Here is a 22334-nt window from a genome sequence, read left to right as displayed (position 1 = left end):
CTCCCAGCCTCCCCCAGCATCAGCCTCCCTTAGCATCAGCCTCCCAGCCTCCCCCAGCATCAGCCTCTCTCCTCCCAGCCTCCCCCAGCATCAGCCTCCCTTAGCATCAGCCTCCCTCCTCCCAGCCTTCCCCAGCATCAGCCTCTTTCCTCCCAGCCTCTCCCAGCATCAGCCTCTCTCCTCCCAGCCTCTCCCAGCATCAGCCTCTCTCCTCCCAGCCTCCCCCAGCATCAGCCTCTCTCCTCCCAGCCTCCCCCAGCATCAGCCTCCCTCAGCATCAGCCTCCCTTCTCCCAGCCTCCCCCAGCATCAGCCTCCCTCCTCCCAGCCTCCCCCAGCATCAGCCTCCCTCTTTCCAGCCTCCCCCAGCATCAGCCTCCCTCCTCCCAGCCTCCGCCAGCATCAGCCTCCCCCCTCCCAGCCTCCACCAGCATCAGCCTCCCCCAGCATCAGCCTCCTTCCTCCCAGCCTCCCTCAGCATCAGCTTTCCCCTCCCAGCCTCCCCCAGCATCAGCCTCCCCCAGCATCAGCCTCTCTCCTCCCAGCCTCCCCCATCATCAGCCTCTCTCCTCCCAGCCTCCCCCAGCATCAGCCTCTCTCCTGCCAGCCTCTCCCAGCATCAGCCTCCCCCAGCATCAGCCTCTCTCCTCCCAGCCTCCCGCAGCATCAGCCTCCCTTAGCATCAGCTTCCCTCCTCCCAGCCTCCCCCAGCATCAGCCTCTCTCCTCCCAGCCTCCCCCAGCATCAGCCTCACTTAGCATCAGCCTCCCTCCTCCCAGCCTCCCCCAGTATCAGCCTCTTTCCTCCAAGCCTCCCTCAGCATCAGCCTCTTTCCTCCCAGCCTCCCCCAGCATCAGCCTCTCTCCTCCCAGCCTCTCCCAGCATCAGCCTCTCTCCTCCCAGCCTCTCTCCTCCCAGCCTCCCCCAGCATCAGCCTCTTTCCTCCCAGCCTCCCCCAGCATCAGCCTCCCTCAGCATCAGCCCCTCAGCATCAGCCTCCCTCCTCCCAGCCTCCCCCAGCATCAGCCTCCCTCCTCCTAGCCTCCCCCAGCATCAGCCTCCCTCTTCCCAGCCTCCCCCAGCATCAGCCTCTCCCAGCATCAGCCTCTTTCCTCCCAGCCTCCCCCAGCATCAGCCTCCCTCAGAATCAGCCTCCCTCCTCCCAGCCTCCCCCAGCATCAGCCTCTCTCCTCCCAGCCTCCCCCAGCATCAGCCTCTCTCCTCCCAGCCTCTCCCAGCATCAGCCTCTCTCCTCCCAGCCTCTCTCCTCCCAGCCTCCCCCAGCATCAGCCTCTCTCCTCCCAGCCTCCCCCAGCATCAGCCTCCCTCAGCATCAGCCTCCCTTCTCCCAGCCTCCCCCAGCATCAGCCTCCCTCCTCCCAGCCTCCCCCAGCATCAGCCTCCCTCTTCCCAGCCTCCCCCAGCATCAGCCTCCCCCAACATCAGCCTCTTTCCTCCCAGCCTCCCCCAGCATCAGCCTCCCTCAGCATCAGCCTCCCTCCTCCCAGCCTCCCCCAGCATCAGCCTCCACCCTCCCAGCCTCCCCCAGCATCAGCCTCCCCCAGCATCAGCCTCCCTCCTCCCAGCCTCCCCCAGCATCAGCCTCCACCTCCCTCCTCCCAGCCTCCCCCAGCGTCAGCCTCCCCCAGCATCAGCCTCCCCCTCCCAGCCTCCCCCAGCATCAGCCGCCCCCCCCTCCTAGCCTCCCCCAGGATCAGCCTCCCCCAGCATCAGACTCTCTCCTCCAAGCCTCCCCCAGTATCAGCTTCTCTTCCCCCAAGTCTCCCCCAATATCAGCCTCTCTCCCCCCACCACATGCGCAGATCTCCAGTCTGCATTAGAGACACCCCCACGCTCCTTATGAATCTTCAGCTCTGCGAGCACTTACCTGCTCCAGGGCCCGCTGTCATCTTCCTGGCTCACGTGAGTATCCTCTTCTGACACCGGCTTCCATCGCGGCATCCTCTGCGGCTTCCTGCTGTGAGCTCTGCATGTGAAATCCACACAGCATTGGACGCAGCACAGAGGAAGGAGCTGATTGGCGCGCCTGTGACCCCGGAAGTGCAGACGCCGGCAGTTCCGGGGTCAATCAGCTCTCTATGCCCGGCCGCCGCAGTTTGTCTGCATTTGCGTCTTAATTGATGCGGATACAAATAAATGGAGGTGCACCTCTCCCCCCTCCCTCCTCCGAAAATACAGCTGATTTAATGCATATGTAAAAATAAAAAAAAAAAATGTTTTTATTTTTTTTTACTGCTAGAAGGTGCCGCTGCCCCGCATCCTGCCGCCCCAGGCACGGGACCACGGGTGCCTAATGTTAAATACGGCCCTGCCTGTATGCACGCTCCTGTATGCAGGCTCACCATGCAAACTCCATAACTGAACAAAAAGCAGGTTCAAGCACATTTAAAGTTTGCTGAATAACATTCAACAGTCTGTGAAATACTGGAGAATACCGTCTGGTCAGATGAGACCAAAATTGAGCTCTATGGATGCCGTAATACACATCATGTTTGGAGGCCAAAAGGTAAATCACCCCAAAAACACCAACAACAGTGAAGTTTGGAGGTGGGAACATCATGGAGTGGGGCTGTTTTTCAGCATTCAGCATTGGCAAACTTCATATAATTGAAGGAAGGATTAATGGACAAATGTACAGAGACATTCCTGATAAAAATCTGCTGCTGTGTAACAGGATGATGAAGATGAAATGAAGGAGGTCATTTCAGGAAGTCCATGATCCCAAACACACGGCCAAGGAAACTCTCAACTGGTTTCAGAGATAGAAAATAAATCCGCTAGAATGGTCGAGCCGATCACCGGAGCTGAGTCCAATAGAAAATGTGTGGAAGAAACTAAAGCTCAGAGATCATAGAAGAAGCCGGGACCTGCAGGATGTGAAAAGTGTTTGTGTGGATGAATGGGTCAAAATTCACATGAGCAATGCAGGTGACTAGTGTCTCTAATACAAAAGGAGTCTTCTGGCTTCATCACCAACAAAGTCTTTTGTAAAAAGTATTAAATAAATTTCAGTAACGTGTTTAATACTTTTTCCCTGTGTCATTTCTCATTAACTAATTTATAGACATCTATGGTTTGATTTCTTTGCCTGTGTGGATTGGACAGGTTGTTACCGACATCTGGTGAAAAATTCATGTCAATAGCACCTTTAGAGATATATTTACTTAAGAAAATTGGTGACACGTTCAATTCTTATTTCAACATCTGTATCTATCCCTCTATCTATCTATCTATCTATCTATCTATCTATCTATCTATCTATCTATCTATCCCCCTATCCCCCTATCTATCTATCTATCTATCTATCTATCTATCTATCCCCCTATCTATCTATCTATCTATCCCCCTATCTATCTATCCCTCTATCTATCTGTCTATCTATCTATCTATCTATCTATCTATCCATCTATCTATCTATCTATCTATCTATCTATCTATCTATCTATCTATCCCTCTATCTATCTATCTATCTATCTATCCCCCTATCTATCTATCCCTCTATCTATCTGTCTATCTATCTATCTATCTATCTATCTATCTATCTATCTATCCATCCATCCATCTACCTATCTATCTATCTATCTATCTATCTATCTATCTATCTATCTATCTATCTATCTATCTATCTATCTATCTATCTATCTATCTATCTATCTATCTATCTATCTATCCCTCTATCTATATATCCATCTATCCCTCTATCTATCCCTCTATCTATCTATCCATCCATCTATCCCTCCATCTATCTATCCATCCATCTAACCCTCTATCTATCTATCCATCTATCTATCTATCTATCCCTCTATCTATCTATCTATCCATCCATCTATCCCTCTATCTATCTATGTATCCCTCTATCTATCCATCTATTATCTATCTATCTATCTATCTATCTATCTATCTATCTATCTATCTATCCCTCTATCTATCCCTCTATCTATCTATCTATCCCTCTATCTATCTATCTATCTATCCATCTATTATCTATCTATCTATCTATTTATCTATCTATCTATGAATTTGATAATATGCAGTTTACATTTGTCAAATTGCTTCTATCTATAATTTGGTTATTTGTGCCTTTTCAGGATTCAGATGATCCACACACTATTGAAGCAATACTTCATGCACTTGATCAAAACAACGATGGTGGGGTGGATTTTAAAGAATTTCTTGAACTTATAGCAAAAGTTGCTCTTGCTTATTTTCAAGCTCTAAGGTCCATGAAAGGTTGTCGGATATGCGCATCCCAAAATGTCTTGTCATCACAATCATTGATGTCCCCAAAAACAATAGACTCCACCCCAAAATCAGATCAAACACAGACACCAGAGTCAACCCATAAAGAAGATACAACTAAGAAAAGTGATCCGAGCCAGAAACAGGATCAAATACAAACCAAGGACTCAACTCTGAAACAAGACACAACTCACAAAAAAGACTCAACACATAAACAAGACACAAGGGAGAAACAAGACTCAACCCAGATACAAGACACAACACAGAAACAGGAAACAATCCAGAAACAAGATACATCCCTGAAAAAAGACCAAACCGTAACACCAAAATCCACCCAGAAAGAGGACTTAACCCAAAAGGAAGACTCAACTCAGAAACCAGAACTGACCCAAAAACAAGATTCAAATCAGAAACAAGAACTAACCCAGAAGAAAGATCCAACCCAGAAGTTAGAAGTGAACCCCAAACAAGACTCAACGTCCAAACAAGACTCAACCCAGAAACAAAACTCAACCCCCAAACAAGACTTAATCCCAGGACAAGACTCAGCCCCCAAACAAGACTCAGCCCCCAAACAAGACTCAAACCCCAAACAAGACTCAACCCCCAAACAAGACTCAACCCCCAAACAAGAATCAACCCCAGAGCAAGGCTCAGCCCCCAAACAAGACTCAACCCCTAAACAAGACTCAATCCCTAAACAAGACTCAATCCCCAAACAAGACTCAACCCCCAAACAAGACGCAACCCAGAAACAAGACGCAACTCCCAAACAAGACACAACTGAAAAACAAGACTCAACCCCCAAGCAAGACTCAACCTCCAAGCAAGACTCAACCCCCAAACAAGACTCAACCCCCAAACAAGACTCAATCCCTAAACAAGACTCAACCCCTAAACAAGACTCAACCCCAAAGCAAGACTCAATCCAGAATCAATGCTCAACTCAGAAACAAGACTCATACCAGAAAAAAGACATAACCCCAAAACAAGACTCAACTCAAAAACAAAATACAACCCCCAAACAAGACTCAACCCCAAAACAAGACTCAACTCCCAAACAAGACTCAACCCCCAAACAAGACTCAACCCCCAAACAAGACTCAACCCCAAAAGAAGACTCAACCCCCAAACAAGATACAACCCCAAAACAAGACTCAACTCAGAAACAAGACTCAACTCCCAAACAAGACTCAACCCCCAAACAAGACTCAACCCCCAAACAAGACTCAACACCCAAACAAGATACAACCCCAAAACAAGACTCAACTCAGAAACAAGACTCCACTCTCAAACAAGACTCAACCCCCAAACAAGACTCAACTCAGAAACAAGACTCAACCCCCAAACAAGACTCAACTCAGAAACAAGACTCAACTCCCAAACAAGACTCAATCCCCAAACAAGAGTCAACCCTCAAACAAGACTCAACCCCAAAGCAAGACTCAACCCAGAACCAATGCTCAACTCAGAAACAAGACTCATATCAGAAAAAATACAGAACCCCAAAACAAGACTCAACTCAAAAACAAGACACAACCCCCAAACAAGACTCAACCCCAAAACTAGACTCAACTCCCAAACAAGACTCAACCCCCAAACAAGACTCAACCCCCAAACAAGACTCAACCCCCAAACAAGACTCAACCCCCAAACAAGACGCAACCCCCAAACAAGACGCAACCCCCAAACAAGACTCAACCCTTAAACAAGACTCAACCCCTAAACAAGACTCAACCCCTAAACAAGACTCAACCCAGAAACAAGACTCAACCCCCAAACAAGACTCAACCCCCAAACTAGACCCAACCCCCAAACAAGACTCAACTCAGAAACAAGACTCAACCCACAAACAAGACTCAACTCAGAAACAAGACTCAACCCCCAAACAAGACTCAACCCCCAAAGAAGACTCAACCCAGAAACAAGACTCAACTCCCAAACAAGACTCAACTCCCAAACAAGACTCAACTCCCAAACAAGACTCAACCCCCAAAGACTCAACCCCCAAACAAGATTCAACTCAGAAACAAGATACAACCCCAAAACAAGACTCAACTCAGAAACAAGACTCAACCCCCAAACAAGACTCAACCCCCAAACAAGACTCAACCCAGAAACAAGATACAACCCCAAAACAAGACTCAACTCCCAAGCAAGACTCAAACCAGAAACAAGACTCAACCCCCAAACAATACTCAACTCTTAAACAAGACTCAACCCCCAAACAAGACTCAATCCCCAAACAAGACTCAACTCAGAAACAAGACTCAACCCCCAAACAAGACTCAACCCCCAAACAAGACTCAACCCCCAAACAAGACTCAACCCAGAAACAAGATACAACCCCAAAACAAGACTCAACTCCCAAACAAGACTCAAACCAGAAACAAGACTCAACCCCCAAACAAGACTCAACTCAGAAACAAGACACAACCCCCAAACAAGACTCAACCCTTAAACAAGACTTAACCCTTAAACAAGACTCAACCCCTAAACAAGACTCAACCCCTAAACAAGACTCAACCCAGAAACAAGACTCAACCCAGAAACAAGACTCAACTCCCAAACAAGACTCAACCCCCAAACAAGACCCAACCCCTAAACAAGACTCAACTCCCAAACAAGACTCAACCCCCAAACAAGACTCAACCCCCAAACAAGATTCAACTCAGAAACAAGATACAACCCCAAAACAAGACTCAACTCCCAAACAAGACTCAAACCAGAAACAAGACTCAACCCCCAAACAAGACTCAACCCTTAAACAAGACTTAACCCTTAAACAAGACTCAACCCCTAAACAAGACTCAACCCAGAAACAAGACTCAACTCCCAAACAAGACTCAACTCCCAAACAAGACTCAACCCCCAAACAAGAGTCAACCCCCAAACAAGAGTCAACCCCCAAACAAGACTCAACCCCAAAGCAAGACTCAACCCAGAACCAATGCTCAACTCAGAAACAAGACTCATACCAGAAAAAATACACAACCCCAAAACAAGACTCAACTCCCAAACAAGACTCAACCCCCAAACAAGACTCAACCCCCAAACAAGACTCAACCCCTAAACAAGACTCAACCCCCAAACAAGACTCAACCCCTAAACAAGACTCAACCCCCAAACAAGACTCAGCCCCCAAACAAGACTCAACTCAGAAACAAGACACAACCCCCAAACAAGACTCAACCCTTAAACAAGACTTAACCCTTAAACAAGACTCAACCCCTAAACAAGACTCAACCCAGAAACAAGACTCAACTCCCAAACAAGACTCGACCCCCAAACAAGACCCAACCCCCAAACAAGACTCAACCCCCAAACTAGACTCAACCCCCAAACAAGATTCAACTCAGAAACAAGATACAACCCCAAAACAAGACTCAACTCCCAAACAAGACTCAAACCAGAAACAAGACTCAACCCCCAAACAAGACTCAACCCTTAAACAAGACTTAACCCTTAAACAAGACTCAACCCAGAAACAAGACTCAACCCAGAAACAAGACTCAACCCAGAAACAAGACTCAACCCAGAAACAAGACTCAACCCAGAAACAAGACTCAACCCAGAAACAAGAATCAACTCCCAAACAAGACTCAACCCCCAAACAAGACTCAACCCAGAAAAAAGACACAACCCCCAAACAAGACTCAACCCCAAAGCAAGACTCAACCCCCACACAAGATTCAACCCCCACACAGGATTCAACCCCCAAACAAGACTCAACCCGTAAACAAGACTCAACCCCTAAACAAGACTCAACCCCTAAACAAGACTCAATCCCCAAACAAAAGTCAACCCCCAAACAAGACGCAACCCAGAAACAAGACTCAACTCCCAAACAAGACTCGACCCCCAAACAAGACTCAACCTTTAAACAAGACTCAACCCCTAAACAAGACTCAACTCCCAAACAAGATGCAACCCAGAAACAAGACTCAACTCCCAAACAAGACTCAACTCCCAAACAAGACTCAACCCCCAAACAAGACTCAACCCCCAAACAAGACTCAACCTCTAAACCAGACTCAACCTCCAAACAAGACTCAACCCCCAAACAAGACTCAACCCCCAAACAAGACTCAGCCTCCAAACAAGACTCAGCCCCCAAACAAGACTCAGCCCCCAAACAAGACTCAGCCCCTAAACAAGACTCAACCCCTAAACAAGACTCAACCCCTAAACAAGACTCAACCCCCAAACAAGACGCAACCCAGAAACAAGACTCAACTCCCAAACAAGACTCAACCCCCAAACAAGACTCAACTCAGAAACAAGACTCAACCCCCAAACAAGACTCAGCCCCCAAACAAGACTCAACCCCCAAACAAGACCCAACCCAGAAACAAGATATAAACCCCAAACAAAACTTAACCCCCAAACAAGACTCAACTCCCAAACAAGACTCAACCTCCAAGCAAGACCCAACCCAGAAACAAGACTCAACCCCCAAACAAGACCCAACCCAGAAACAAGACTCAACCCCCAAACAAGACCCAACCCAGAAACAAGACTCAACCCCCAAACAAGACCCAACCCAGAAACAAGACTCAACCCCCAAACAAGACTCAACCACCAAACAAGACTCAACCCCCAAACAAGACTCAACCCCCAAACAAGACTCAACCCCCAAACAAGACTCCACTGCCAAACAAGACTCAACCCCTAAACAAGACTCACCCCCCAAGCAGGACTCAACCCCTAAACAAGACTCAACTACCAAGCAGGACTCAACCCAGAAACAATGCTCAACACAGAAACAAGACTCAACCCAGAAACAAGACACAACCCCAAAACAAGACTCAACCCCCAAACCAGGCTCAGCCCCCAAACAAGACCAAGACTCAACCCCCAAAGAAGACTCAACTCCCAAACAAGACCTAACCCAGAAACAAGACTCAACCCCCAAACAAGACTTAAGCCCCAAACAAGACTTCACTCCCAAACAGGACTCAACCCCTAAACAAGACTCAACCCCTAAGCAGGACTCAACCCCCAAGCAGGACTCAAGCCCTAAACACGACTCAACCCCCAAGCAGGACTCAACCCCTAAACAAGACACAACCTTCAAACAAAACACAACCCCCAAACAAGACTCAACCCAGAAACAAGACTCAACCCAGAAACAAGACTCAACCCAGAAACAAGACTCAACCCAGAAACAAGACTCAACCCAGAAACAAGACTCAACCCCCAAACAAGACTCAACCCCCAAACAAGACTCAACCCCCAAACAAGACTCAACCCCCAAACAAGACTCCACTCCCAAACAAGACTCAACCCCTAAACAAGACTCAACCCCCAAGCAGGACTCAACCCCTAAAGAAGACTCAACCACCAAGCAGGACTCAACCCAGAAACAATGCTCAACACAGAAACAAGACTCAACCCAGAAACAAGACACAACCCCAAAACAAGACTCAACCCCCAAACAAGGCTCAGCCCCCAAACAAGACCAAGACTCAACCGCCAAAGAAGACTCAACTCCCAAACAAGACTCAACTCCCAAACAGGACCCAACCCAGAAACAAGACTCAACCCCCAAACAAGACTTAACCCCCAAACAAGACTTCACTCCCAAACAGGACTCAACCCCTAAACAAGACTTAACCCCTAAACAAGACTCAACCCCCAAGCAGGACTCAACCCAGAAACAAGACTCAACACAGAAACAAGACTCAACCCAGAAACAAGACTCAACACAGAAACAAGACTCAACCCAGAAACAAGACGCAACCCCAAAACAAGACTCAACCCCCAAACAAGGCTCAGCGCCCAAACAAGACCAAGACTCAACCCCCAAACAAGACTCAACCCAGAAGCAAGACTCAATCCCCAAACAAGACTCAACCCCCAAACAAGACTCAACCCCCAAACAAGACTCAACCCCCAAACAAGACTCAACCTCCAAACAAGACTCCACTCCCAAACAAGACTCAACCCCTAAACAAGACTCATCCCCCAAGCAGGACTCAACCCCTAAACAAGACTCAACCCCCAAGCAGGACTCAACCCAGAAACAATGCTCAACACAGAAACAAGACTCAACCCAGAAAGAAGACACAACCCCAAAACAAGACTCAACCCCCAAACAAGGCTCAACCCCAAAACAAGACCAAGACTCAACCTTCAAAGAAGACTCAACCCCCAAAGAAGACTCAACCCCCAAACAAGACCCAACCAAAAAACAAGACGCAATCCCCAAACAAGACTCAACCCCTAAACAAAACTCAATCCCCAAACAAGACTCAACCCCCAAACAAGACGCAACCCAGAAACAAGACGCAACTCCCAAACAAGACTCAACCCCCAAACAAGACTCAACTCAGAAACAAGACTCAACGCCCAAGCAAGACTCAACCCCCAAACAAGGCTCAATCCCCAAACAAGACTCAACCCCCAAACAAGACTCAACCCCCAAACAAGACTCAACCCAGAAACCAGACTCAACCCCCAAACAAGACTCAACCCTCAAGCAAGAGTCAACACAGAAACAATGCTCAACCCAGAAACAAGACTCAACCCAGAATTCAGAATCAATGCAGAAACAAGACTCAACACAGAAGGAAGACTTAACCCAGAAACAAGACTCAACCCCCAAACAAGATTCAATTCCCAAACAAGACTCAGCCCCCAAACAAGACTCAACCCCCAAACAAGACCCAACCCAGAAACAAGACTCAACCCCCATACAAAACATAACCCCCAAACAAGACTCAACCCCCAAACAAAACTCAACCACCAAGCAAGTCTCAACCCAGAAACAAGACTCAACCCCCAAACAAGACCCAACCCAGAAACAAGACTCAACTCCCAAACAAGACACAACCTCCAAACAAGACTCAACCCCCAAACAAGACTCAACCCCCAAACAAGACTCAACCCCCAAACAAGACTCAACCCCTAAACAAGACACAACCTTCAAACAAGACTCAACCCCCAAACAAGACTCAACCCCCAAACAAGACTCAACCCCTAAACAAGACTTAACCCCCAAGCAGGACTCAACCCAGAAACAATGCTCAACACAGAAACAAGACTCAACCCAGAAACAAGACACAACCCCAAAACAAGACTCAACCCCCAAACAAGGCTCAGCCCCCAAACAAGACCAAGACTCAACCTCCAAAGAAGACTCAACCTCCAAACCAGACTCAACTCCCAAACCAGACTCAACCCCCAAACAAGACTCAAGCCCCAAACAAGACTCAACCCCCAAACAAGACTCAACCAAGAAACAAGACTCAACCAAGAAACAAGACTCAACCCCCAAACAAGACTCAACCCCCAAACAAGACTCAACCCCCAAACAAGACTCAACCCCCAAACAAGACTCAGCCCCTAAACAAGACACAACCTTCAAACAAGACTCAACCCAGAAACAAGACTCAACCCAGAAACAAGACTCAACCCCCAAACAAGACTTAACCCCCAAACAAGACTCAACCCCCAAACAAGACTCAACCCCTAAACAAGACTCAACCCCCAAGCAGGACTCAACCCAGAAACAATGCTCAACACAGAAACAAGACTCAACCCAGAAACAGGACACAACCCCAAAACAAGACTCAACCCCCAAACAAGGCTCAGCCCCCAAACAAGACCAAGACTCAACTTCCAAAGAAGACTCAACCCCCAAACAAGACTCAACTCCCAAACAAGACCCAACCCAGAAACAAGACTCAACCCCCAAACAAGACTTAACCCCCAAACAAGACTCAACTCCCAAACAAGACTCAACGCAGAAACAAGACTCAACCCCCAAACAAGACTCAACCTCCAAGCAAGACTCAACCCAGAAACAAGACTCAACCCCCAAAGAAGACTCAACCCCCAAACAAGACTCAACCCCCAAACAAGACTCAACCCCCAAACAAGACTCAACCCAGAAACAAGACTCAACCCAGAAACAAGACTCAACCCAGAACCAAGACTCAACCCCCAAACAAGACTCAATCCCCAAGCAAGACCCCACCCAGAAACAAGACTCAACCCCCAAACAAGACTCAACCCCCAAACAAGACTCAACATCCATACAAGACTCAACCCCTAAACAAGACTCAACCCTGAAACAAGACTCAACCCCCAAAGACTCACCCCCCAAACAAGACTCAACCCCCAAACAAGACTCAACCCCCAAACAAGACTCAACCCCCAAACAAGACTCAACTCAGAAGCAAGACTCAACCCCCAAACAAGACTCAACCTCCAAACAGGACTCAACCCAGAAACAAGACTCAACCCCCAAACAAAACTCAACCCTCAAGCCAGAGTCAACCCAGAAAAAATGCTCAACCCAGAAACAAGACTCAACCCAGAAATCAGAATCAATGCAGACACAAGACCCAACACAGAAGGAAGACTTAACCCAGAAACAAGACTCAACCCCCAAACAAGATTCAATCCCCAAACAAGACTCAGCCCCCAAACAAGACTCAACCCCCAAACAAGACTCAACCCCCAAACAAGACCCAACCCCGAAACAAGACTCAACCCCCAAACAAGACTCAATCCCCAAACAAGACTCAATCCCCAAACAAGACTCAACTCAGAAGCAAGACTCAACCCCAAAACAAGACTCAACCCCCAAGCAAGACTCAACCCCCAAGCAAGACTCAACCCCCAAACAAGACTCAACTCCCAAACAAGACTCAACTCCCAAACAAGACTCTTTCCTGAAACAAGACTCTTTCCTGAAACAAGACTCAACTCCCAAACAAGACTCAACCCCCAAACAAGACTCAACCCAGAAACAAGAACTAACCCAGCAGCAAGATTCAACGCAACAGCAAGACTCAACACAGAAACAAGAATCAACCCAGAAAAAAGATACAGCACAGAAGCAGGACCCAATCCAGAAACAAGAACCCACCCAGAAACAAGTCACAACCCAGAAACAAGACTCAACCCAGAAACAAGACACAACACAGAAACAGGTTACAATCCAGAAACCAGAACCAACCCCCCCAAAAGACCCAAGTATTAACCAAGATCTTACGCAGAAACAAGATTCAACCCACAAAGATCAAATCCAGAAACAAGAACAAAAGCAGAAACAAGACCCAACCAAGGCAGAACAAACCACAAAGAAAGATGAAACCCAACAACAGGGGGGACCACAAAAACATGGCGTTGAACAGAAAGAAAATCCTTATAAAATGGAGCATCCAACAGAGAAACTGGAGTCAATGCAGAGTGCATGTGAGACTGTCTACAAATCTTGTCCAGCTCCAGACAACCAGGACACTCAGAAGTATTATTCATATTTTGAACAAACATCAAGTCTAGGACTTGGGCTCCCCTCCGATGTTCCCCAAAGTCAAATCTCACACACTGAGATCCATGATACCTACCACACTCATGGTGGTCAACCTCCTCACCATGTCTGGTCTTACAATCTCCTACAAGGAGAGCAAGATATAAAAGGTGAATTACACAGTCAAATGTATCAGAAGTCAGAAAAGCACACTGATCAGTGGCAGTGGCATGGATTAGCTTCAGCCTCCAGCGCCCAGCAGACTCCTCCAGAAACACAGCAGCACATACCCTCAATATGGCCAGTGCACACAGAACAGCATTTGGTGTTGCATGGTACTGCAACCAGTGAAACTCACAAAGTGGAACAAAAGAACAAAAATTCCTCCGTATCACAGAATCCTCTCTATATGCTCTCTCAGCAATCTCCACAACTACCCATGAAACACAGCATGGGCCAAACTACTGCAACACACTCGGACCTTCCCCTAGAACCGTCATCAAAACCAGAGAATCTCCCCCAGGAAGCAGCTTCTTTTGGATTGAGCTCATCAGCACAAGACAACTCTACACAGAAGAAGGAAAAGCAGGGTTCTTCCCAGAAAGGATTCAAGTGGCCATGGCAGTAATCCGCTCCAAGTCTAGATGATTTAGCCACAACCTCGAAATCTCCATTCATTACCTGGGGTGCTGTTATATGGAAATCTTTTCAGAATCAGACATACAGCCAAAAAATGTAAGACCTGCATCATCCGCCCATTCATAGAGAAAGCTTGTGCCCCCTCACACACAGCCTGTGAGTCCTGCACCCTCTGCACATTCATAGATAATGCCTGTGAGTCCTTCATCCTCCATCTTCTCATAGATAATGTCTGTGAGTCCTGAATCCTGCGCCCACTCATAGAGAAAGCCTGTGAGTCCTGCACCCTCCACCCACTCATAGAGAAAGCCTGTGAGTCCTGCACCCTCCACCCACTCATAGAGAAAGCCTGTGAGTCCTGCACCCTCCACCCACTCATAGAGAAAGCCTGTGAGTTCTGCACCCTCCACCTACTCATAGAGAAAGCCTGTGAGTCCTGCACCCTCCGCCCACTCATAGATAATGCCTGTGAGTCCTGCACCCTCCGCCCACTCATAGATAATGCCTGTGAGTCCTGCACCTTTTGCCCACCCATAGAGAAAGCCTGTGAGTCCTGCACCCTCCGCCAACTCATAGATAATGCCTGTGAGTCCTGCACTCTCTGCCCACTCATAGATAATGCTTGGGAGTCCTGCACCCTCCACCCACTCATAGAGAAAGCCTGTGAGTCCTTTGCCCACTCATAGATAATGCCTGTGAGTCCTGTACTCTTTGCCCACTCATAGATGATGCCTGTGAGTCCTGCACCCTCCGCCCACTCATAGGGAAAGCCTGTGAGTCCTGCACCCTCCATCCACTTATAGATAATGCCTGTGACTCCTGCACCCTTCGCCCACTCATAGATTATATCTGTGAGCCCTGCACCCTCCGCCCACTCATAGATAATGCCTGTGCGTCCTGCACTCTCTGCCCACTCATAGATGATGCCTGGGAGTCCTGCACCCTCCGTCCACTCATAGGGAAAGCCTGTGAGTCCTGCACTCTCTGCCCACTCATAGATGATGCCTGTGAGTCCTGCACCCTCCACCCACTCATAGAGAAAACCTGTGAGTCCTGCACTCTCCACCCACTCATAGAGAAAGCCTGTGACTCCTGCACCATCCGTCCACTCATAGAGAAAGCCTGTGAGTCCTGCACCCTCCACCCACTCATAGAGAAAGCCTGTGAGTCCTGCACCCTCCACCCACTCATAGAGAAAGCCTGTGAGTTCTGCACCCTCCACCTACTCATAGAGAAAGCCTGTGAGTCCTGCACCCTCCGCCCACTCATAGATAATGCCTGTGAGTCCTGCACCCTCCGCCCACTCATAGATAATGCCTGTGAGTCCTGCACCTTTTGCCCACCCATAGAGAAAGCCTGTGAGTCCTGCACCCTCCGCCAACTCATAGATAATGCCTGTGAGTCCTGCACTCTCTGCCCACTCATAGATAATGCTTGGGAGTCCTGCACCCTCCACCCACTCATAGAGAAAGCCTGTGAGTCCTTTGCCCACTCATAGATAATGCCTGTGAGTCCTGTACTCTTTGCCCACTCATAGATGATGCCTGTGAGTCCTGCACCCTCTGCCCACTCATAGGGAAAGCCTGTGAGTCCTGCACCCTCCATCCACTTATAGATAATGCCTGTGACTCCTGCACCCTTCGCCCACTCATAGATTATATCTGTGAGCCCTGCACCCTCCGCCCACTCATAGATAATGCCTGTGCGTCCTGCACTCTCTGCCCACTCATAGATGATGCCTGGGAGTCCTGCACCCTCCGTCCACTCATAGGGAAAGCCTGTGAGTCCTGCACTCTCTGCCCACTCATAGATGATGCCTGTGAGTCCTGCACCCTCCACCCACTCATAGAGAAAACCTGTGAGTCCTGCACTCTCCACCCACTCATAGAGAAAGCCTGTGACTCCTGCACCATCCGTCCACTCATAGAGAAAGCCTGTGAATCCCGCACTCTCCGCCCACTAATAGATGATGCCTGTGAATCCCGCACTCTCCGCCCACTCATAGATGATGCCTGTGAATCCCGCACTCTCCGCCCACTCATAGATGATGCCTGTGAGCCCTGCACCCTCCGTCCACTTATAGATAATGCCTTGGAGTTCTGCACTTTCCGCCCACTCATAGATAATGCCTGTGTATCCTGCACCCTCCACCCACTCATAGATAATGCCTGGGAGTCCTGCACCCTCCGTCCACTCATAAACAATGCCTGTGAGTCGTGCACCCTCCGCCCACTCATAGATAATGCCTGGGAGTCCTGCACCCTCTGTCCACTCATAGATAATGCCTGTGTGTTCTGCACCCTCCACCCACTCATAGAGAAAGCCTGTGACTCCTGCACTCTCCGTCCACTCATAGAGAAAGCCTTGGAGTCTTGCACTCTCTGCCCACTCATAGATAATGCCTGGGAGTCCTGCACCCTCCGTCCACTCATAGATAATGCCTGTGAGTCCTGCACCCTCCGCCCACTCATAGAGAAAGCCTTGGAGTCCTGCACCCTCCGTCCACTCATAGATGATGCCTGGGAGTCCTGCACCCTCCGTCCACTCATAGATGATGCCTGGGAGTCCTGACCTCTCTGCCCAATCATAATGGAAGCTTGTAAGTCCTGCATGCTACCCTCACACCCAAAGCTTGCGAGTCCTGCATCCCCTACCCAGTCATAAATAAAGCCTGTGAGTCCTTCTTCCTCCACCCACTCATAGAGAAAGCCTGTGAGTCCTGCACGTTCTGCCGACTGCTAGAAGAAGCCTGTGAATCCTGAAAACTTCCATTACTGACAGAAAAAGCCTGAGTCCCTGCATCATCCCCCCATTTACAGAGAAAGCCTGTGAGTCCAGTTTACTCCGCCCACACAGTAATGATTGGCAGCTTCTCTTCTAGGTGTATATAGCGGTGGAGCTGTCCCTCACATTGCGTGGTCGTTGGATACCGGACTGACCGGCTCTAGTGAAGTCACACATTTGCCTATTACATGTAATGCTATGATAGAACTAATTACTGCTCATGTTTAACCCTGTAATAACCTGACAATGAAAGAATAATAGCCATGTAATTTAATAATGATGTGTCATGTTATATGGTGTAAGAATACAATAAAGATGAATTATCTCTCCTGTTACTGTGTCCCTATGTCCATCACCACTGTGTATATGTGGTAATTTGAAGTACTGCTATAAAACTGATCTTCAGTGCATGGCACCGATGTCCTGAGTACCAGGAACAAGAGGCCTAGGACAGAGTGCTGATAGGAATAATACAGTCACTATACATGTGACCACACATATACCATACAGTAGTGCCCATACATATATAGCAGCGATCAAATGTCATGCTAATAGGTTCGGGATAAGGGGTGTAGCCTCCCTACACCCTGACAAAGGCTTACCTGGAGGGTCATGGCTAAGTGCCCAGCTAGTCTTCACCAGAGCCTCTGATGGTGAGGTTGGACTTTGCTGACGATAGGCACCAGGTACCACTCCAGGACAGTCTCTGGTTGTCGCACTCCACCAAGAAGCTGAATGCTGCATGGCGATAAGGATTCGGTGGGAACATCTGACTCTAGGGAACCACAGGAAGGGTAACCCCTTTCACTCACCCTGTTCTACCCTGAGGTCCCTGACATTCCTAGTCGGGTTCTTTCACTCCGTACGGCGATCACATGCCTATCCCTGTCTTACTCTAATCATGACCCTGTCTAGTGAGCAGGGCAGTAAGAACATTAGTCATGCTCTAAGATAGACAAAAAGGATAAACAACAGACAAGGGAAAAATAAACTGCATTCACTTAACATGCAACCTAAACAGGTGGGCAAAAAAGGGGTAGAAAAAAGAAATAAATCAAAAGGTAAATAATGAAAGGAAGACACCAAACAAACTTCCAAGCAGCAATCTCCAGAATCAAGTTCAAAGCGATTTCTCTTTCCACGGCTCACAGCTCCATGCCAGGACCACTAAGTAGCGCAAGCTATCACTGCCAACTACTAAGGCAAAGGGCTAAGTACTTAAATCAGAGGGGAGTGGAGAAATCAGAGCACTCGAGGAAACTTGGGACCGAAAGCTAAGAAAGACAAAAGGAACTGCTTAACTTTAGCAGTGCCCGCGCAAGGAAAGTCTCCACAAATAACTGGAAAGCAAAACAGATCCAACCAGCAAAGGCATGCGTGCACCCACTCCCTGCCACCGTCTGACCCCTGGAAGAGGGGAGGCCTCTCTCTGTCGCGATACCCCGCGACCCCATATATACATATATACTGTATATATATATATATATATATATATATATATATATACAGTATATATATATATATATATATATATACACTAGAAGGTGGCCCGATTCTAACGCGTCGGGTATTCTAGAATTGACGTATTGTGTAGTTAATGTATGATTTTTGTTATATATATATATGTTGTTGTGTGTAGTTGCCAGTGCTTGTGTAGGGCGCTGTACATGTTCTGGGTGTTTTCTGGGTGTGGGGGTATGTGAGAGCGGTGTTGTATGTGTGTTGCGTTGTGTGTGTTGCGTTATTTGTGGAGCGCTGTGTGTCTGCAGCATTCTGTGTGTGTGGTGCTGTGTGTGTTGCGCGGTTTGTGTGGGTGTGGAGTGCGTGTGTGTGTTTTGGGGGGAGGTATATTTTGTGCAGTGTGTGTGTTGCACGGTATGTGTGTATATTTATGTATGCCGCTGTGTTTGTGTGTTGGGTGTTGTGTGTGTGCGGTGTTGTCTGTGTGTGTGTGGGTGTCTGTGTAGGGCGGTGTTTGTGGTTCCCAGTGTGTGTGTGGTGTGTTGTGCGGTGTGCGTGTGGCGGTGTGTGTGTGTGTTTTGGGGGGAGGTGTGCACCCCTCATCGTGCTCCATCCCCCATGCTGCGCACCCCTCATCGTGCTCCATCCCCCATGCTGCGCACCCCCCATCATGCTCCATCCCCCATGCTGCGCACCCCCATCGTGCTTCATCCCCCATGCTGCACACCCCCCATCGTGCTCCATCCCCCATGCTGCGCACCCCCTATTGTACTCCATCCCCCATGCTGCGCACCCCCCATCGTGCTCCATCCCCCATGCTGTGCACCCCCATCATGCTCCATCCGACATGCTGCGCACCCCCCATCGTGCTCCATCCCCCATGCTGCACACCCCCCATCGTGCTTCATCCCCCGTGCTGCGCACCCCACATCGTGCTTCATCCCCCATGCTGCGCACCCCCCATCGTGCTCCATCCCCCATGCTGCGCACACCCTATTGTACTTCATCCCCCATGCTGCGCACCCCCCATCGTGCTCCATCCCCCATGCTGCACACCCCCCATCGTGCTCCATCCGACATGCTGCGCACCCCCCATCGTGCTCCATCCCCCATGCTGTGCACCCCCCATCGTGCTCCATCCGACATGCTGCGCACCCCCCATTGTGCTCCATCCCCCATGCTGCGCACCCCCCATCGTGCTCCATCCCCCATGCTGCGCACCCCCCATCGTGCTCCATCCCCCATCCTGCACACCCCCCAACGTGCTTCATCCGACATGCTGCACACCCCCATTGTGCTCCATCCCCCATGCTGCGCACCCCTCATCGTGCTCCATCCCCCATGCTGCGCACCCCTCATCGTGCTCCATCCCCCATGCTGCGCACCCCCATCGTGCTCCATCTCCCATGCTGCACACCCCCCATCGTGCTCCATCCCCCATTCTGCGCACCCCCCATGTGCTACATCTCCCATGCTACACACCCCCCAACGTGCTCCATCCTCCATGCTGCACACCCCCATCGTGCTCCATCCTCCATGCTGCACACCCCCCATCGTGCTCCTTCCCCCATGCTGGGGCCCCCGGGGGCGGGTCCGAGCGTGGCAACGTGTGCCGGGGGCGGGGCTGAGCGGGCGAGGCGTCAGCGTATGCCGGCTCCCTGCACATGTGTATTGGGAGCCGGTGTACGCTGGTAACCATGATACACATCGGGTAACTAAGGGAAGCGCTTCCTATAGTTACGCGATGTGTATCATGGTTACCAGCGTACACCGGCTCCGTCACGATCCCAGCATCGCAAGGTTATGTCCGCCGGGGGCGGGGCCGAGTGTGCCAACTTGTGGCGGGGGCGAGCGGGCGAGGCGTCAGCGTATGCTGGCTCCCTACACATGTGTACCGGGAGCCGGTGTACGCTGGAGCGGGCGATGCGTGCGGAGGGCCGGGGCGAGCGGCCAATCCATGCGGGGCCAGGCCGAGGCGAGCGGCCAATCCGTGGAGGGGGCGGGGCCAGGCCGAGCCCAGCGGCCAATCCGACAGTTGTCACTGTAATGACACTGTCACGGTGACACAATTTTGGAGCAAGACAGACAGACAGACAGACAGAATAAGGCAATTATATATATATATATATATATGGGAAAAAAAAGGAACAGGCACACACTGCAAAATCACATTAAATTCTACCTAATAAATATTTTTGGAGGTATTTAGAATATTATAATGGCCATTGTAATACTAGCCCAGCGCCCCTTCACGGCAACCTCCTTTGCTGGGTCCTACGCTAAACTGCATCTGTTCTGGGTTTTAAAAACCTACAAGATCAGCTGGTGAACAAAAAGGAGGCTAATGGAGCGGCCAGGGTAATACGTGCTACCAGTCTAGTGTGAAGTCAGGTTAGTACCAGCATGGGAAACCGGCAAGGGAACCCCTTGTTTTCATTCTGTTTTCATTGTATATTGCATGTAACAGGGAGTGATGCTCTGTTTTGCTGGATTTGCACTTTAGCCCCTGGCAGCCCCCTCCAAAAATATTTATTAGGTCGAATTTATTGTGGTTTTGCAGTGTGCGACTGTTCCTTTTTTTCTCATATACAGTATTTCACATCACGTACAGATACGCACCGTTCACATTTGTAAAGGTGCTGCCAGACCAGTTTGAAGTCAGGTTAGTACCAGCATGGGAAACCGGCAAGGGAACCCCTGTTTCATTCTGTTTTCATTGTATATCTAATATATAAAGCTGAATGTGTGTGTGTATGTCCGGGATTGGCATCCGCACCGTCGCAGCTACAGCCACAAAATTTTGCACACTTGTAAGGGGTCTGCCCACCCCTTACATAACCCCGTTACACACTCACACTTCTGGTCCCCGAGAGCGTCATAGGCTACGTTTTGAGGGGAAATTTTAACCCCGCTCTTTACAGTTATTCGCCAAAAAACCTGCCTCGATTAAAGCGAATGGAGCTCGGAGCCACAGTGCAGCCAGAACTTCAGAAGAATGTGCAGCCACGCCCTTATATGGAATGTTGGCGTGTCACAATTCAGCCAGGGAAAGAGACAGACACAGACAGGGAAAGAGGCAGACACAGACAGGGTAAGAAACAGACATAGACAGGGTAAGAGACAGACACAAAGAGACAGACACAAAAAGACAGACACAAAGAGACAGACACAGACAAAGAGACAGGCTGACAGCGGAAGAGACAGACAGGGAAAGAGAGGGAAAGAGAGAGACGGGTTAAGAGACAGACACAGACAGGTAAAGAGACAGACACAGACAAAGAGACAGAGAGACACAGGAAAACAGACAGGGAAAGAGAGGTAAAGAGACAGACAGGGTAAGAGACAGACAAAGACAGGTAAAGAGACAGACAAAGAGACAGACACAGGGAAAGAGACAGAGGGAAAGAGGGAAAGAGACAGGGAAAGAGAGGGAAAGAGACAGACAGGGAAAGAGACAAACAGGGAAAGTGACAGAGATAGATAGACAGACAGGGAAAGAGATTGAGACAGATGGAGAAAGAGACAGAGACAGTCAGAGACAGACAGGGAAAGAGAGAGACAGACAAAGAGATAGAGAGAGAGACAGAGATATATACAGAGGGGGAGACAGACATTATAATTACATTTCTATCTATTTGTTTTGTGGTGTTTGTGTGCAGAATACATTTTTGTTAATACATTCTATTTTGTTAACAGCAGTTATTAACCCGGGCGAAGCCGGGTAGTACAGCTAGTATATATATATATATATATATATATACTGTATATATATATGTCGCGGGCGGGCGTGAGTGAAAAGGGATGGTTTGTTTGGGGAGAGAGTTTGTGATGCCACCCACGGGACGTGGTGATGATGGCACCACCGCTGCTGGTGACGGGGATCCCAGGAGAGATGGTAGGGAGCAGCTAGGATGTTGTCCCCTCCGTGG

At 49.1% G+C, this 22334-nt stretch overlaps 1 protein-coding gene across 1 annotated transcript in view; it reads left to right on the top strand.

The window, feature by feature from the left end:
* The window catches only part of LOC142258081 (uncharacterized), a 28192-nt gene extending 10916 nt beyond the window's left edge, over nt 1-17276 (top strand). Inside the window, exon 3 of the mRNA XM_075330541.1 lies at nt 4109-17276. Within this exon, the coding sequence (XP_075186656.1) occupies nt 4109-14149 (10041 nt within the window). The 3' untranslated portion in view covers nt 14150-17276. The remainder of the gene's footprint in view (nt 1-4108) is intronic.
* The last annotated feature ends 5058 nt before the right edge of the window (nt 17277-22334 follow it).

This window comes from Anomaloglossus baeobatrachus, chromosome 12, assembly GCF_048569485.1.
Source record: "Anomaloglossus baeobatrachus isolate aAnoBae1 chromosome 12, aAnoBae1.hap1, whole genome shotgun sequence".
Classification (NCBI taxonomy): domain Eukaryota; kingdom Metazoa; phylum Chordata; class Amphibia; order Anura; family Aromobatidae; genus Anomaloglossus; species Anomaloglossus baeobatrachus.
The sequence above is the reverse complement of the archived record's forward strand: the minus strand, read 5'-3'. Positions and strand labels throughout refer to the sequence as shown.